The following is a 17,478-nucleotide window of genomic DNA, read 5'->3' as shown; positions in this document are numbered from 1 at the left end:
GTTACTGCTGCCATCTTTTGGAGACACTTGAATATTGCAATGACGTTACAAACAAAGCACACAAGCAGACGTACGGTTTAATTTAATGTACCTTTAGTTAAATCTGTATATCTGAAACGATGAAATGATGTTTATATTAAATGATGAAATAGGAACCGATCTATAAATTAAATGATGAAATCAGAATGGATGTATGTAGATAAACAGGAAACAACACACTGCATGTTACACTGAAATATAAATTAAATAGGAACCAATGTACACATGAAATGATGTAATAGGAGCAATTGAAGCAGAAGAGGACACATTTATTTTAAAATGTAAAGGAGTGAGAGTTGTGGATAGAGTTGGCTTCAAGATTAAAATTAAAAGATTAAAAATATGACTTTATTATGGCTTGTTCCTGATTTTCTAATCAGGCTTAGCGGTTGTCTGTATCGTTATTTTGACAACTGGAAATACAGCAAATACTAGTGGAGTAGTGTATAGTAGTTGTATGACATTGACATAAACAGGCATTTCTAATTACATGTGGGAAAGCAGAGCCGTTGAGCTCATGATTGGATGTCATTTATATTGTGTATTATGTACAGTATGTAGTATGGATATTATATGACTGAACGGTGGCAGAAAAAATGAACAATTTCCACTTTCTCATGATTTATTGTGATGTGCATTATTGAGAAAAGATCTATTCTTTAAACAAGTGAATGACACTTGAGCAGAGAACAAATAAATAAGTGGTTGATCATCCATGAAAATCTCTACAATTAACTCGGTGTGGAAAAGCAGGGCGGGTACGATACTGAAGCATTTTCTAAGGTGAGCCTACGGAGCCTGTGTGGTTCCTAAGCCGACAGCGTTAGCATAAGCCGACAACAAATTGACCGCCTGTCTGGTTTCTAGGGTGAGTCTGGCTTCATGAAGCCAATCCTCCACCACTCTCCTGGCCTCTCCTGTCAGCTGGTTGAGCAGTTTAGCTGCCAACTCCAGATCGCCATGCTCCAGGCAGTAGCTGGCATATGACAGCAGCTTGAACGGGTCGAGATCCTCACTGTTTAGCTGGGCGGGGGGTGCTTCCTGCTTACTCTCAAACAGCAGTGCGGCTTGCAGGTAGGACAGGAAGTACTGGTACAAAGTGTTGTGAGATTCGTCGATGAGTGCGACCCTGCGCACCAGCGAGCGCAGACCATAGAACCGTGCGCGGAGAGAGGCCTCGCTGTAGACGCCGCGCTGTAGAGATTCTTGGGGGAGCGCCGAAGCCAGAGCCAAGGCAAAGGTGTTGTCATGGCAACTGTCTCGCACTACCTGAGCGGCGCCCTCGAGCGGCTGGGTGGGGGCGTCGACGTCTGCCGTTTTCAAGGTGTAGTTGAGAGCTTCCACGCTGAGCCACAGTTGGTGGGCTTTACGAGCCTCCTCCTCTGCAACCACGTGACCTGCACACGCATCGAACGTCACCTTTCATGAGGAGGTAACACCTGTGATGTGGATGGACTACCACAGCAACTTTCCATTTTGGTTCAATTCCTAATGATATAACTTTAAGATTCTTACTGTCGATGGCCTCCTCCATTCCCTTGAGTCTTGCGTAGGCAGCGTTCATATCCAGAGTGAAGTTATCCAGGTGCTCCTGGCTCAGCTGACGGTATTGAGTTTCTTGTTCCAACAGCTTGCTGTTTAGGACCTAAAAACAGCACAGGAGACACCAAAGAAGCCCCATGAGATACAACGACTCAACTCTCTATGACACCTGGACCACAAACTTAAAGGCCTCATTATGTTCGAGCATCACAGCTCCATCATAAGTGATGCAGGCTGGCCCCACCCTGGCTCCAAACCCTCCGACGGAGCTTGATGTGCAGCCCGCCTCAAGAATGATGCCGACCGGTACCACTATTTTTACAAAAGAAATGTACACTTCAGGGTCAAAGCATGGAGGGGTGATGTATAGTTAAATTACCTGCTCGATCTACCATCTTATCCCTGATATCCATATGCTATTGATATGCTATTATTACAGTAAAAATGATATCAAGCAGTGAGTTTTTAATTACTGTAACTGTATGGCTGTAATTCTGTTTACTATCACGGTTCATGTCTTCATTGTTACTATTGCTACTGTTTCCTTTCACTGATATCATCTCCATTGTGACCCTTAGCCATCACTGACATTTAACTGTTCTGTTTGTCACTGTTGTTGTTTTGGGAATTCTTGTTGCTGCTGTTTTTGTCTCTCTCTCTACTGCCCCCCCCCCAACCCAGTTTCTCTTCTTCTTTTCTGTGTTTCTTTTTGCTCTGGTCCGGTCACTCCAAATACAGTAAAGTCTCGTTATATCGATATCGGTTATATCAAAGTACTGCTTATTATGATACTATTTTCATTTCCCGGCAAATTTCTAGTCTTTTATGATATAATTAGTTCCGTTAGTACGATACACGGTTATTATGATAATCCGGTTACTACGATGCCCTTTTCATCTCCCGCCAGCCAATTTGGTCTGCTTATATCGATACAAAAGCAGCTTAAATCAATCTTTGCTTAAGGATTTCAATACCAAAAAAGAACACGGCTTGACTGGAAGCAGCCGTTCGCCGTGTTCTGTTTTGGTATTGAAATCCTTCAGCAAAGATTGATTTAAGCTGCTCGACATTGTTCGATACTATAGAACAATGTCAAGTGCATTATTGCCCACTTTTAATGCAGTTCGGCGCAGGATGGATATATGGATAGTCCGGTTACATCGGTATTTTTTCCGACTCCCGAGAATATCGATATAACGAGACTTTACTGTATGCATAACAAAAACATCAAATAAAATTTCATGGTACAGGGAAGTAGCCAACACCTTTCCTGACACAGAGCAAATCTGTTTAGCATGTAAGGGCTGGACGGGACAAAAAAAAATAAATTACCTGCTCAGCTTCAGCTTTCAGTTCCTGCTCCTGCACTTTAAGAACATCTTGAACGTGGTCTGTGTGAGCGGCGGCCTGACGCCGAAGTTGAGTCCTCATCTCTGCCTCCATCACTTCTCTCAATTCAGCTAGCTGCACAAACAAACATGAGCTTTTATGGCATGACGATTGTATGACTCTCTTAATACGTTACCTTCCTCTCCTGTTCCAGCCTGGCCTCCTCCTTGATGTGCTGTAGGGACATATTCACGCTTTCTTCACGGGATTTCAGGTGCTCCATCTTCTGTTGCTTCAGAGCCGCATCGATGTGGATCTGCTCCCTCACTCTCTGCTCGGCAAGCTCGCGGTTGAGCTGGTCAATGCGACGGTGCGCGTGGGCGATCAGAGCATTCAGGTCATCAGTTGACAGCTTTCCAGCTAACACAAATGACACTTAATGGACTTGACGGTACACGATTCAAACATCAGGGCTACATGAAGTTGAGGTGGTCTTACTGAGTCCCTTCCAGTTGGCTTGAATCTCTGGAGTAAGGCTGCTCACTTCTTTCTGGAACTGTAGTTTGGCTTCCTGAACCAGTTCACTGTACTGAGACACGATCTTAGCTTCCGTCTCTGCAGACTGCACCTACACAACACACACAGTATGATATTATGACTACATGTATTGATGCTTTGCATTTCTTAGAGTGCTCACAATTGTTGTTGACAAAGGGTCCAATTCTAGCATGTAGCGCCCAGGCTATGCGGGATTCTCCCCCTTCTACTTAAGTGTGTCGCTGCGCACTTTTATTCAAGATATGCACTTTTACGCACTACTATTCTCGACTTGACTTAAGCACTTTTGTCCTGGCATGTTTCTGAGGCTGCAAGTAAGTCCACTGCACTTTAAGTTTGTTGCGTATTAATATAGTACAACAGTTTTTTTTTTTCATGGGCGGCACGGTGGACGAGTGGTTAGCGCGCAGACCTCACAGCTAGGAGGACCAGGGTTCGATTCCACCCTCGGCCATCTCTGTGTGGAGTTTGCATGTTCTCCTCGTGCATGCGTGGGTTTTCTCCGGGTACTCCGGTTTCCTCCCACATTCCAAAAACATGCTAGGTTAATTAGCGACTCCAAATTGTCCATAGGTATGAATGTGAGTGTGAATGGTTGTTTGTCTATATGTGCCACAAGTCCAGGGTGTACCCTGCCTCTCGCCCGAAGACAGCTGGGATAGGCTCCAGCACCCCCGCGACCCTCATGAGGAAAAAGCGGTAGAAAATGAATGAATGAAAAGAAAATGAAAAAAAACTCAATCATTCATTCATTCATCTTCTACCGCTTTTTCCTCATGAGGGTCGCGGGGGTGCTGGAGCCTATGTGTGGGAGGAAACCGGAGAACTCGGAGAAAACCCACGCATGCACGGGGAGAACATGCAAACTCCACACAGAGTTGGCCGAGGGTGAGGAAAGACAAAATAAAAAACCAAAAAGTTACCACTTCCACACAAAATAGGAGGAGAACTCATTCATTCATTCATTTTCTACCGCTTCCTCACAAGGGTCGCAGGGGGTGCTGGAGCCTATCCCAGCTGTCTTCGGGCGAGAGGCAGGGTACACCCTGGACTGGTCGCCAGCCAATCACAGGGCACATATAGACAAACAACCATTCACACTCACATTCATACCTATGGACAATTTGGAGTCGCCAATTAACCTAGCATGTTTTTGGAATGTGGGAGGAAACCGGAGTACCCGGAGAAAACCCACGCATGCACAGGGAGAACATGCAAACTCCACACAGAGATGCCCGAGGGTGGAATTGAACCCTGGTCTCCTAGCTGTGAGGTCTGCGCGCTAACCACTCTTTATTATTTTCTGGATAATATTATAAACCTACAACATATTTTGTCTTTCCACTGCATAATTCATTCCTATTACCTATCAGCCATTAGACGTTACAGTGTATCATTCACAGTTTGACAGTTTGAACTATGCGACAAATAGAAAATAGAAATTGTAGCGTCTGTCAGAAGCTCTAAAAAGAATGAGGAGATGATTGAAGTCATCAATCAAAATAAGTTGCCGTCGGCCGCAAATTCCATCACAAAGATCAGCAAGAATGTAGCATGCAGAGTACAAGAACATTGCGTGTTGCTTAGCGTGTAGTTTGTGTGTTCTGCACAATTTAACAGTTTATATAGTAGTTAGGTCGACCCTACTGAGCTGGAACAATCTGGGATGGAGTGCAAGTCTTTTTAATCAAGCTTACCCTACTGCACACTTTATCCAGGTCCACCGCCATCTTGTGGAGATTCTCCTCTGCCGCTAAGATAAGCGGGCGCACGGCCGGGATATTCTTGTCTTGGGATTTGACAATGACAGACTTGAGACTGTCCAAAGACTCGCTACAATGAGAGACACATCAAATTACATCATAATCAAAAATGTACATACATTCATCTACATATGCTTGTCATACATAGTGCTACGTCAATCATTGTTAACAAAAGTCCACAAGAGCAATGTCTGGGTCTGAAGAAAGTCGCTTCCAGGGGGAAAAAAAACAAAACAAAAACTTCCTCTTACTTAGCTTTCAGCAGAGCAGTCCTGGCATCTTCTTCAGCAGATGTTCTATTGGCAAGACTCGCCTCCAAATCCTTCCACTGGGATGACTTCTCCTGAGGTGGAACCTGAATCGAAGAACATTTGTTTTTAATCAACACAAGAATGGGCACACAGCTAGAATGTCCTATTTTTAAAAAAAGATTAAAGACGCACCTTTTTAATCAGGCTTTTAACTCATATTTTTAAGCTTTTCTTATGTTTTTATCTTTTTAGTCCGATTTTATGCTCTTAGTCTTCAGCTTCTAACTCCAGTGTTTTGTTTTTATCTTTTTAGTCCTATTTTTTTTGCTCTTGGTCTTCAGCTTTTAACTCCAGTGTTTTGTGTTTATCTTTTTAGTCCTATTTTTTTTGCTCTTGGTCTTCAGCTTTTAACTCTAGTGTTATGTTTTTATCTTTTTAGTCCTATTTTTTTTGCTCTTGGTCTTCAGCTTTTAACTCCAGTGTTTTGTTTTTATCTTTTTAGTCATATTTTTTTTGCTCTTGGTCTTCAGCTTTTAACTCTAGTGTTATGTTTTTATCTTTTTAGTCATATTTTTTTTGCTCTTGGTCTTCAGCTTTTAACTCCAGTGTTTTGTTTTTATCTTTTTAGTCATATTTTTTTTGCTCTTGGTCTTCAGCTTTTAACTCCAGTGTTATGTTTTTATCTTTTTAGTCCTATTTTTTGCTCTTAGTCTTTAGCTTCTAACTCCAGTGTTTTGTTTTTATCTTTTTAGTCATATTTTTTGCTCTTGGTCTTCAGCTTTTAACTCCGGTGTTTTGTTTTTATCTTTTTAGTCCCATTTTATGCTCTTGGTCTTCAGCTTTTAACTCCAGTGTTATGTTTTTATCTTTTTAGTCCTATTTTTTTTGCTCTTGGTCTTCAGCTTTTAACTCCAGTGTTATGTTTTTATCTTTTTAGTCCTATTTTTTTTGCTCTTGGTCTTCAGCTTTTAACTCCAGTGTTTTGTTTTTATCTTTTTAGTCCTATTTTATGCTCTTGGTCTTCAGCTTTTAACTCCAGTGTTTAGTTTTTATCTTTTTAGTCCTATTTTTTTGCTCTTGGTCTTCAGCTTTTAACTCCAGTGTTTTGTTTTTATCTTTTTAGTCCTATTTTTTTTGCTCTTGGTCTTCAGCTTTTAACTCTAGTGTTATGTTTTTATCTTTTTAGTCCTATTTTTTTTGCTCTTGGTCTTCAGCTTTTAACTCCAGTGTTTTGTTTTTATCTTTTTAGTCCTATTTTTTTGCTCTTGGTCTTCAGCTTTTAACTCTAGTGTTATGTTTTTATCTTTTTAGTCCTATTTTATGCTCTTAGTCTTCAGCTTTTAACTCCAGTGTTTCCTCAGGGGGGTCCTCCACACTGGGGGCTGTTCGGGTCTGCTGAGGGGGTGCCATCCTTGGGTCCCTTCGACACGGCCGACTGGGGGGGTTCCTCCCTTTAATGTGGGGGTCCGCCCGTCTGTCGGAGTCGGGGGCCCAGGTGCTGGGCCTCCGATGGCACAACCTGCAGCTCCTCCCAGTGTGGACGGCCCCAAAGGTGGCGTCTCCTTGTTCCTCAGTGCCATGCCATGTCTCCCTACTGTGTGTGATTGTGTGTGTGTGTGTGTGTGTGTGTGTGGGTCTAGTATGGAGAGGGCTTTATTTTTGCTTCATTGTTTTTTCCTTTTAATTGTGGAAATTGTTTTAATTCTGTAAAGCACTTTGTGTTGCATTTCTTTGCAGGAAAAGTGCTCTACAAATAAAGTTGATTTGATTTGATTAGCGTATTAGCCAGTAAACAGCTCATACGTGTGTCTGTGTGTTGCGCAGTTACTAGGAAGTGATTGAGATGGTGTACCTCTGCTTCCATAGCTTCCTTCAGTTTTTGTGTATGTCGAGTAATGGCCTGAAGGGCGGCCTCCTGAGCGCCAATGGCCTGCAGTGTAGCTTTAGCTGAGCTGGCCAGTGAGTCATCAAGATTAGCCGACACCACTGGAAAAACACAAGACACGCGTCGTGGATTGTTAGAAGTCCCGAAGAATCATTCTGCAATACGCTGCTGGCTTACATGCGAGGATGTCCTGTTCTTCTTGGTCTTGCTGAGCCAGTCGAGCCGTCACCTCTTCTACGGGACGTTCTTTGAGTGCTTCTACTGCTGCGAGAGACTCGGTTTCCGGACTCTGCTTATGCCCATGACACTCCTTGCATTCCTCTAGATCAGTGATTTTCAACCTTTTTTGAGCCACGGCATGTTTTTTTTTTTTTTACATTGGAAAAATCTTTTGGCACACCACTAAGCAAAAATGTTCCAAAATGTCACTACGACCTCACACGTGCATCAATAAGTCTATGGGAGGAACAAGGTAGGTGTTGCCACACGGACCAATATTACATTGCTCTGCCAGTCTTTACACCACAGACACTCCACAGTAGCCACGTTTTTACATGACCACTTTTTCTCTTTCCGAATGACCTTTCGGAAAACAATGTTATCCATAGAAAGGAATATTCCAATCTTTTGTCTACATGCGGCGTAAAAATCCAACAGAATAGTCAATAAGGCATGCCCAGTAAAACGTAAACACCAACATCACGTGATACCGGCTTCCCCCAAGTTTTTCTTTCACTTGTTGGAATAACTCCGTATTGTCAGTTTTTCGTCTGTCCAGTCTTGAAATTTAGTTTGAATCAAAAACAAACTTTGCTCAGTCCAATGCCGATTGCTGGCCTCCATTTTTAAAAGTGAAGAACGTCTGGATCTGCGTGTTACGTCATATCTGAGCATGCGCTGAAAGAACGCACCCGGGATAAATTTAAACAGGAAAAGATCAAATTCAATCTTGCTAATATTTTATAATTAAACTCAGGACATGTTTTATATAGATATATATTTTCTTTTTTTAATAAAACTGCACTAGTGAATAAAGTATAGAAGGGTTTAGATTCTGTTCCACAGATGGCGCTAATGCACACGAAAGCTGCCTGCCAACCGCCAATAAACAACAGAAGAAGAAAAACACCACGAAGAAGAAATTTCCATTTGAGCGGGTACAAGATACCTGAATCGGATTGGTTAAAGGAATATTCCATCCCTGTTCAATTCTTTTTCCGTTTGAGCAAATAAACCAAATGCAATTGGAATATTTGGGTCCATGTATACTATTGACATAATGGCTATTGACATAAATGATGATTAATAAATGTTAATTATAAAAAGTGATATTGGATAATTCCTCACGGCACACCTGACGGTTTCTCAGGGTACACTAGTGTGCTGTGGAACAGTGGTTGAAAATCACTGTTCTAGATAGACACATTAACACTGAATAACAGCGGGTCCATACGGCATCGGATAATGCTGATAGTTAAACAGGATGTATCATGAGGTAATGTATATGTGGTATTAATGGTGAAGAGGTTCTACCTTTGAGTGGTGTCACCTCAGTGTCACAAGGAGCAGGAACTGATGGAACTTCACTGATGGCTGAAATGATATGCGTCGCCTCCACTGAGGCCTCTGGGCAGAATACGAAACATATGAATGCATGAGAATCACATTTATCAGGATATCAGGATTAATACCACTGCTAGTACATCAAGTACAAGGATCAGTTTAGTACTTTAAAGAGGAGGTCCTAATAAGGTTGTAATGCTAACAAAAAAGTGTAGAAATACAATTTCTACAGCAAGCGAGTCTAAGAGGACACCTTTTTCAATCTGCTTTGTTTGCATTTGAAATATCATATTCCTGAAACAATAAACTAGTAATACACATTTAAAAGTACAGCACTACAGGATCATCTTACCCTCAGGGATGTCGGCGACTGCATGAAAACAACAAAGTTTACACTTGAACATGGCAGAAGTACATTGGATTACTCCACTGCCATGTGGAAAAGACACAAACTGTGAAACATTTAATGGCCTCTCCCTGAGTATGTGCGACCCACGTAACACACGCGGGCGCATGTTACCACGGTTATACCTGTTAGTCAGCTAATGACAACAAAGTTTAGCTACTAATGTTAGCATCACTCGTTTATCACGGTTAATCGGTTCCAGACCCGGCCATGATAAGTGATATAGTAGACATAAAAGAAAATAAAGTATTATATGACATAAATAAGATGATATGAAATATGAAAGACTCACATGTGGAGCATTGGGAGAATTTTGATTTTACACCATGGATGGGGAAAATGCATGGATACAAAAGTGTTTAGGACTTCATTCTCGTATTATTATGCCTTTATTGTCACAAATTTATGACTTTATTCTTGTAATCTTACCATTTTTTCTTGTGAATTTACTACTTTATTGTCATAGTAAAGTATTAGGTATTTTTTATTGTAAATGTAGGACTTTAATGTCATAAATTTAGGACTTAATTCTCGTAATATTATGCCTTTATTTTCATTAATTTATGACTTTATTCTTGTAATAATCTTGCCATTTTTTCTTGTGAATTTACTACTTTATTGTCATAGTACAGTATTAGGTATTTTTTATTGTAAATGTAGGACTTTAATGTCATAAATTTAGGACTTCATTCTCGTAATATTATGTCTTTATTTTCATTAATTTATGACTTTATTCTTGTAATAATCTTGCCATTTTTTCTTGTGAATTTACTACTTTATTGTCATAGTAAAGTATTAGGTATTTTTTATTGTAAATGTAGGACTTTATTCTCATAAATTTAGGACTTCATTCTCGTATTATTATGCCTTTATTTTCATAAATTTATGACTTTATTCTTGTAATCTTACCATTTTTTCTTGTGAATTTACTACTTTATTGTCATAGTACAGTATTAGGTATTTTTATTGTAAATGTAGGACTTAAATGTCATAAATTTAGGACTTAATTCTCGTAATATTATGCCTTTATTGTCACAAATTTATGACTTTATTCTTGTAATCTTACCATTTTTTCTTATTAGTAGTATTTGTATCGAAAAACGTACCCTCCAGGCTCTGTGTGGGTTGCACTGATGGAAGGCTGGCTTCTTTAATAGGACTCTCTGACGAATCCTTCACTTTCTTGTCCGGCTTGGCTTTTGACACTTTCATTGTTCTATCCATCATTGACGGCGGCTGGGCCGAATCAGTCTATAGGAATAATCAGTATGATGCAGATTGACATTTTATTGAAACTGCATACATCATATTGCAGATGCTAAGTAACAGTAAAGATGATTATTTCCTTCAACCATTTTCTGACTGTGTCCTGACCTGTTTCTTGAAAGGAAGTGCAGTTTCTTGGGGAGGAGGTCCCAAAGCAAGACCCAAAAGCCAATCTGAATAGGGAACATTTCTCTCCACTGCTGATCTGAACTTGTGGTCCCATTTGGCGCAGAGTATGGTTCCTCCGATGCCACCGCCGACCGTCACCAAGCCCACTGTCATCACCTTGGCAGCACCACTGCTAGACGACAAGACCGGAAGTTACTACCAATCTAGCAGCATCACGGTCATCATCATCTCTGCATAATATTACCTGCTTTCTCCACCTGTGTAGTGTCTGCAGTGTTGCAGCGTGATTCTCCCATGTTGTTTCTAAAAAAAATGTTAAAACACAAACGACACGATTAAAAAATGCAAAATTGTACACGTAAAGAGAAATAAACTTGAGGTAATCGTGGAAGAATTGACGTCAGCGGCTCGTGCATTGGACTTGGACTCATTGGCTGTGACGTCACGGTTCAGAAAATAACTCCCAATAAGTAAATCTTCACTCTTATCATTTTTTGCGTCTATGTTAACGGTATTTCCATGTGGAAATGATGAGAAAATATTATTATGAATCCGTTGCGGCAGCATGAGATTTGAGTCCGGCTGTGGGTCACTGAATGACAACTAGCATGCTAATGCTAACATGGACATGCTTGCGAAGTAGAGAAATGTCAAGTTCGGTCTTACCTGGAGTGTAAACTTTGCACCTCTGAGACAAGCCCTCAGCATGGTCCCCAATCCCTTTAGTCCTTAAAGACAAGTGAACTTCAGATGAGTACTCAAATCTGCGACTATTTTCCCTGCTGTGGGTCTTATGTCTTATTCGGCAAGGGTAATGTCCTTGGGCAAACAAACATGGCTATAGCGCCACCACGCGCGTGGGGGGATATATTTATTTTCCTTCACTTTGTAACATGAAGGAATGTATTTTTTCCTTACTGACGTTTGGATAATTTATTCTGTCGTCACGAAAATGTCACTGGGCGAACATTAATTTGTTTTCAAGTCAAAACGAATTAATTCAGCCTTTCAGCAATGGCGTTCAGAGTGGCCTGAAACTATATATATATATTTTAAATCTCATAACGCAGTCATGTAGTTGATTAACAGCTTTCTGAAAAGGATATAGTCACCTGTCCAGAAGTGAGCTGCTGCCAAAACGCCAATTTATATATCATTAAAATCATTACAAGTAATGAATTAAGTATGGAAATATTTTGCGGCCATATGCACAGTAAAGACGAAGGCCCTTGTGCGCATGCGTTCTATTGTTTAACAGCGCCACATGTCGGTGTGCCTTATGTATTACATCCCAGTGATTAGCTTCCGGTCCTGCAGCACTTAGTCATGTCAAACAATTTAAGAAAATAGAACATACACATTTTTTTATTTCAACATCTTCACCATGAAGCAAAACAATACATTTCTATTAAAAAACACAATCGGTGTAAAAAAAAAAAAAACAAAACAAAAAAAGCCCAACACCCTTCAGCTTTTAAAATTGTACACTGAAAATACAGCTTACAATGAAGCGTTAAAAGAAAAGCATTTATTTTAAATATGCCATATCTCTGCTATTGTATGTGTGCCTCTAGCAATACTTGAACCGATAATCTGCTATAACACTGGAAATAATCCCTGAGAATGTGTTATTATTTTTGAAGAACTACATAGTATTGTGTGAAAGTTGTCCTGATTGGAGTAGTGAAAGTAAAAACATTGAACAGTCGGCATGCTATGCTAAGCCATGTTGGGCTCTGTTGTTGACGTCTTCTGCACTTTGACCGGAGTTCCTGCGCAGTCATCATCCTGAAGCACAAGAAACATTTATTAATATATACTGCATGAACAAAAAAACACAGGAACATATGAAAAGGAACTGTTAACTGTTAATTCGGGCTCTTTAAACTTGGAAGTTCCACTTCCACTTAAAAAGCATGGCATCTCCTATCATTGTATGTGGACGACTGCCAGCTGTACTTGCCACTCGCAAAAAATGATCATGACCCCCTGACACCCCTTCTCGAGTGCTTAAGGGATGTTAACTTTTTAATGCTTAATGAGAAGACCGAAGCTACCCTCCTCAACTATAAAGGCCCCCTTATAGACTTCGGTCCCCTCCAAAACAACATTCGTCCCTCAGCCACCAGCCTTGGCGTCATAATAGACAGTGATTTTAAACTCAACAAATTAATGCAGTTATAAAATCCTGTTTTTAATCATCTTCGGCTTTTATGTAAAATTAAATCTTTTTTTATCTTTGCAACACTTTGAGCAAGTCATGCACGCTTTTATTTCATCACATCCGGACTACTGTAATGCACTTTATTCTGGAATTAGCCAAAAGTCTCTCTCCCGCTTACAGTTAGTCCAGAACTCTGCGGCACGGCTTTTAACAGGAACCAAAAAGGGGGACCACATCACCCCAATTCTGGCCTCCCTGCATGTTCGTTTTAGGATTGATTTTAAGATTTTATAGTTTGTTTTTAAGGCGTTGAATGGGTCTGGCCCCCCAAATACATCTCGGACCTCATCCTAGTTTACTCGCCAGCGCGGTCACTGAGGTCCGAGGGCCAGCTCCAACTTGTGGTGCCTAAGACAAGACTTAAGACCAAAGGGGACCGAGCCTTTTCTGTGGTTGGCCCCAAACTATGGAACTCTCTCCCCTCCCAAGTAAAAAAAAAAGGCCCCCCAACATCGAAAGCTTTAAGTCTCATCTTAAAAGCCACTTTTATTCTCTGGCTTTTAACTCGGAGTGAGTCGTATGGTCCTGTGTCTTTTAGTTCTTTGTTTTTATTGTAATTGGTTTTATTTTTTATACTTTTATTGGTTTGTTTCTTGTTTTTAATATTTTAATATCTATTTTACTATTTTATTTCTTAAATGCTCTTTTAGTTTTGGGTTATTACTTTTTATTTTTACTAGTCTGTGCAGCACTTTGGAAACTCTGTTTATAAAATGTGCTATACAGTAAACCTCGGATATATTGGACATTCGCTCACAACGGACAGATAAAAAAGAACCAATTTTTCTGTAATGCATTTCCAATAAAAATTCATTGCATATATCGGATTTTGCCTATTTCGGACAAAATCTCCAGTCCCGTTCCAATTTCCCTCGCATATATCGGATGGCCGCATGGTGTCTTTCTCCTGGCTCCAGATTTAGGACAAATATAAAAGTGAGTGACGTCAATAATACTAGCACAGCAGTGAATGAGATCTTAACCTCACTATTGGAAATAACGTAGGCCTGACGGGCGTAACAGGGCCTAGCTTAATTAACAATTTGTTATGCTCAGAGTCCAATGAAGTTAAATTCTCATTACCTTACGTCTCTTTTCATTGCCCAGTCCAGGTACATTGGAAACATAGTCAAGGAAGTGCCTTTTTATAACGGATAAAATCCGATATATGCGTAAAATGGACATTTTCCGGTATACGCATATAACGGATTTCGCTTATATCGGACAAAACCAGTGGGAACAATTGAATCCGATATATCCGAGGTTTACTGTATAAATAAAGTAGATTGGATTGGAAGTAAAGCTCACCTCCAGTGCGAGACTGTGTGTGGTGAGAGAGCAAGTGCCATCCCCAGAATCGGCTAAGAGTGGGAAGTCCAGTTCAATGTCCATCACATCGTCCAGACCCAGCTGTTCACTGCAGGAGCAGAGCAAAGAGCTTGAAGACGCTGACACTGTAGCGTACACTGGCGCACATAGAAAATACAAGCTTTGCTTACACAGGTTGGCCTTGATCGCAGTCTGTTGGCGGGTCCCAGGCGTGCAGTTTCACCCTCCACAGCTTAATCTGCTGATCCCACGAACGCCGACTATACTTACGAAACTTATTAGGAGTTCTTGGATGGACACCTGCCTGTCGCATATTTCTTCAAAAGACAACCATCTTTTAGTTTCTCTACTACTTCATTACCATAAAAGTTACAAGTCACTGAGTACTAGTTATGAGCCGTTTATACAGTAAATTGGTTCTGAGATGCGGTGCAACTTTGGACCTACTTAGGAATTTCTTTGATGTATCGGTCGTAGGCCAGCGTGTTCTTGCCGTAGTTGATCTGTTTCTGTCGCCGCATCAACACAGACTCATCCATCTCCACATTGTCACCCTCTTTGGAGTCAGAGCTGCAGATGGAGACTTGTCATCAAAAACAAGCAGTGATGATGTTGCTTTTAGGACGGTCATGACATCACAATCACTTTACGGGAAACAATACAAGCAGTTGATGTTTGCTAAATACAAGGATGAAGAGTCTTGAACCAGTCATGATGTGCTATATATATCACTATATTGACACTTATGGTACCCATTATGTCATTGGATGCTCATATCACCTTGTACTTCAGTACGTGACAAAAAATAAAAAATAAGGGTTAGGGTTAACCTAACCCTACATACATATATATATATATATATATAAACATACACATATATGTATATATACAAAGAAAACTAATTATATTTGGAAAGCAGGAAGTGAACAAATGTAATGTTCACTTCCTGCTTTCCAAATATTATATATACATACACATACATTTAAAAGAAAACTAATAATATTTGGAAAGCAGGAAGTGAACATTACATTTGCTCACGTCCTGCTTTCCAAATATAATTAAAGTTTTCTTTTAAATGTTACTGATTGTAAAAAGTACCAGATGGAGGGGTGGGATTTAATAAGCTTTGCTTCTTCCCACTCCTTTTGGACATGTGGAACTGTGAACTGATTATGTGATGCACTCAATTGTAATCTGATGCATGTTCAAATCAAATTAAACCATTACCATTTTATCATACTACTTTTAATAATAGACCGTGTGACATTGTTTAGTAATTGTGGGGAATGTCAAAACAAACGGATATTGGATAGCACACCTGCCAGAAGAGCCAGAAGACGTTTTTCTCTCTCTCTGAGTGACATCTGCAGCGAGTATCCTCCTCCTGTAACTGGAAGTCAACACGATTAGCATCTGGCTCCATCCTTCACAACTGTTCACTCGGATAAAATGGGACTAAAAAACAAAATGGTTACCGTTGCATGTCTCTGTGAACATCTCTCCTCATCTCATCATCCTCCACCTGACTGCCCCAGTCGGCAAAGCGAGACACTGGACCTCTGCTCTCTGGAGTGGTGAAGCTAGACACACAATAAAAGCTCACATCAAAGCCTCATTTCATGCAGAATCAATGTGCTTACGTAGCCCACGTAGAAGCAGCTGATTACAGTAAAGTCTCATTATATCAATATTCTCGGGAGTCGGAAAAAATATCGATATAACCGGACTATCGATATATCCGATCCTGCGCCGAACTGCATTAAAAGTGGGCAACAATACACACGAGGGGGTCTGACGTGGGGGGAAAAGTCCAGAATCCGAAATAACAACACACACGCTTACCTGGCATTTCTGTTGTCAGTGTGAGCATCCTCTTCACCTTGAACATTGTCGCTCCTGGCACGCAAGCTTCCATCAATCCCTCTTTTTCTGCAGTTGGACCAACGGGATGAACTAGGAGTTCTACACAAGGCACAAGACATTCATCAAATATTTGACTGCAAATAACTCAAAACCAAGACTTCTTTCATAAATCTTACAGAATGGTCCTAATCTAATTGTCGCCAACTCAACTATATCATATAATTATTAGAAGATGTGTGTATGCATGTATGTGTGTTGTATGTACGTGTATATATACATATATATATGTAGATATAAATATAGACATTGTAAGTGTATTGTATTGTAAGTGTATATGTGAGAAAGAATAATGTAACATAGTATGCATGTCTGACATAGTATGCATGTCTGAAATAAATTAAGAAAAGAAGAAAAGAAAGAAAGAAGAAGTTGCTTATGATCAATTATTGTAACTACAATTCGCAATTCATTTCACATGGTAAACATTTACCGAGATGGATATTCCAAGCAAATTTCAAAACGGTGAAATCAGAGCGGCTTCAGTGACACTTTATAATATAACTATTTCTCTTTCGTTTTGTAGAAAAAGAAACAGTGAAAGTATCCAAATGTTGATGTGTCGCAACAGGACACACTCTTTTGTTCAACTTGCTTTCTCCCGCCATTAGCTTCTAACTTCCGGTTGCTGGTCCCTCCACCAAATATGTTTTTTTTCCCTCCACCAAAGATGTTCCGAAAGCTTAGCTTAGCTTACTTTAGCCGCCTTCAATTACGTTGCGGTAGCATGACACATTAGAAGATACAGCTAGTGTGTGATTTAGCTCCTTACATGCGTAAAACATGACAAGTCTGACATGGAATTCATAGCCGGCAACAGTATCCAATTTTTTTATTCTACAAAAGTCTAAACTATTGTTACCTGTTTGCTGGTCCGCTGTCGTCATTCGCTGTGTGTTTGATCCAGTCAGACATGTTGTTGCTTGGGGCTCAAATATGCTCAATTACTGCGTGTCTTCCAGAACGAGCAGTCAACAAACACCCGCCAACACTGCAACCCGCAACCGAACTATACTAATGTCATGTGACCGGAAAAGGCGGCTATATACGTCATTGTCCTTTTAGGAGGTTAACGCGCATGTGCACGAATTACCAAAAAAAAAAAAAAAAGGAGTGGGCAATACTGCTAATGTTGGTATGAATTTCGATACCGACTATATAGAAGGCCCGTATTGCCGATACAGGTACATTTTGTGTCTGTTTTTAATTTCTCGATTATGCGTATAGTATAATAATAACAATGATGATAATAATAATAAAGTTTCACAAAAGAT

At 40.3% G+C, this 17,478-nt stretch overlaps 2 protein-coding genes across 7 annotated transcripts; both read right to left on the bottom strand.

Annotated features, from left to right (window-relative positions):
• Positions 1–146: 146 nt before the first annotated feature.
• immt (inner membrane protein, mitochondrial (mitofilin)) lies at positions 147–11,947 on the bottom strand. Of its 5 annotated transcripts, none has more exons than XM_058063692.2 (16): positions 11,844–11,947; positions 11,398–11,459; positions 10,976–11,034; positions 10,711–10,903; positions 10,443–10,587; positions 9,283–9,300; positions 8,901–8,993; positions 7,545–7,688; positions 7,335–7,468; positions 5,483–5,586; positions 5,166–5,301; positions 3,409–3,538; positions 3,107–3,330; positions 2,914–3,045; positions 1,555–1,684; positions 147–1,436 (listed from the first exon to the last, which is right to left on the bottom strand). In XM_058063692.2, the coding sequence occupies exons 2-16, from the start codon at positions 11,437–11,439 to the stop codon at positions 829–831; spliced, it is 2,292 nt and encodes a 763-aa protein (XP_057919675.2). In that variant the 5' UTR covers positions 11,440–11,459; positions 11,844–11,947; the 3' UTR covers positions 147–828. The 5 variants fall into 5 exon arrangements, with proteins under 5 accessions (XP_057919675.2, XP_057919677.2, XP_057919676.2 ...); XM_058063694.2 differs by having other exon boundaries at positions 10,711–10,900; positions 11,844–11,946; XM_058063693.2 differs by lacking the exon at positions 11,844–11,947 and having other exon boundaries at positions 148–1,436; positions 10,711–10,900; positions 11,398–11,576.
• Positions 11,948–12,070: 123 nt separating this feature from the next.
• On the bottom strand, positions 12,071–17,228 carry slbp (stem-loop histone mRNA binding protein). 2 transcript variants are annotated; one of them, XM_058063701.2, is made up of 8 exons: positions 17,067–17,228; positions 16,127–16,246; positions 15,760–15,864; positions 15,603–15,668; positions 14,732–14,854; positions 14,455–14,601; positions 14,264–14,372; positions 12,071–12,519 (listed from the first exon to the last, which is right to left on the bottom strand). In XM_058063701.2, the coding sequence occupies exons 1-8, from the start codon at positions 17,117–17,119 to the stop codon at positions 12,451–12,453; spliced, it is 792 nt and encodes a 263-aa protein (XP_057919684.2). In that variant the 5' UTR covers positions 17,120–17,228; the 3' UTR covers positions 12,071–12,450. The 2 variants fall into 2 exon arrangements, with proteins under 2 accessions (XP_057919684.2, XP_057919683.2); XM_058063700.2 differs by having other exon boundaries at positions 12,074–12,519; positions 15,603–15,674.
• Between the last annotated feature and the right edge of the window lie 250 nt (positions 17,229–17,478).

This window comes from Doryrhamphus excisus, linkage group LG22, assembly GCF_037039965.1.
Source record: "Doryrhamphus excisus strain RoL-2023G ecotype Guam linkage group LG22, RoL_Dexc_Guam_v1.1, whole genome shotgun sequence".
Lineage (NCBI taxonomy): Eukaryota > Metazoa > Chordata > Actinopteri > Syngnathiformes > Syngnathidae > Doryrhamphus > Doryrhamphus excisus.
This window is presented reverse-complemented; position numbering and strand designations above follow the sequence as displayed.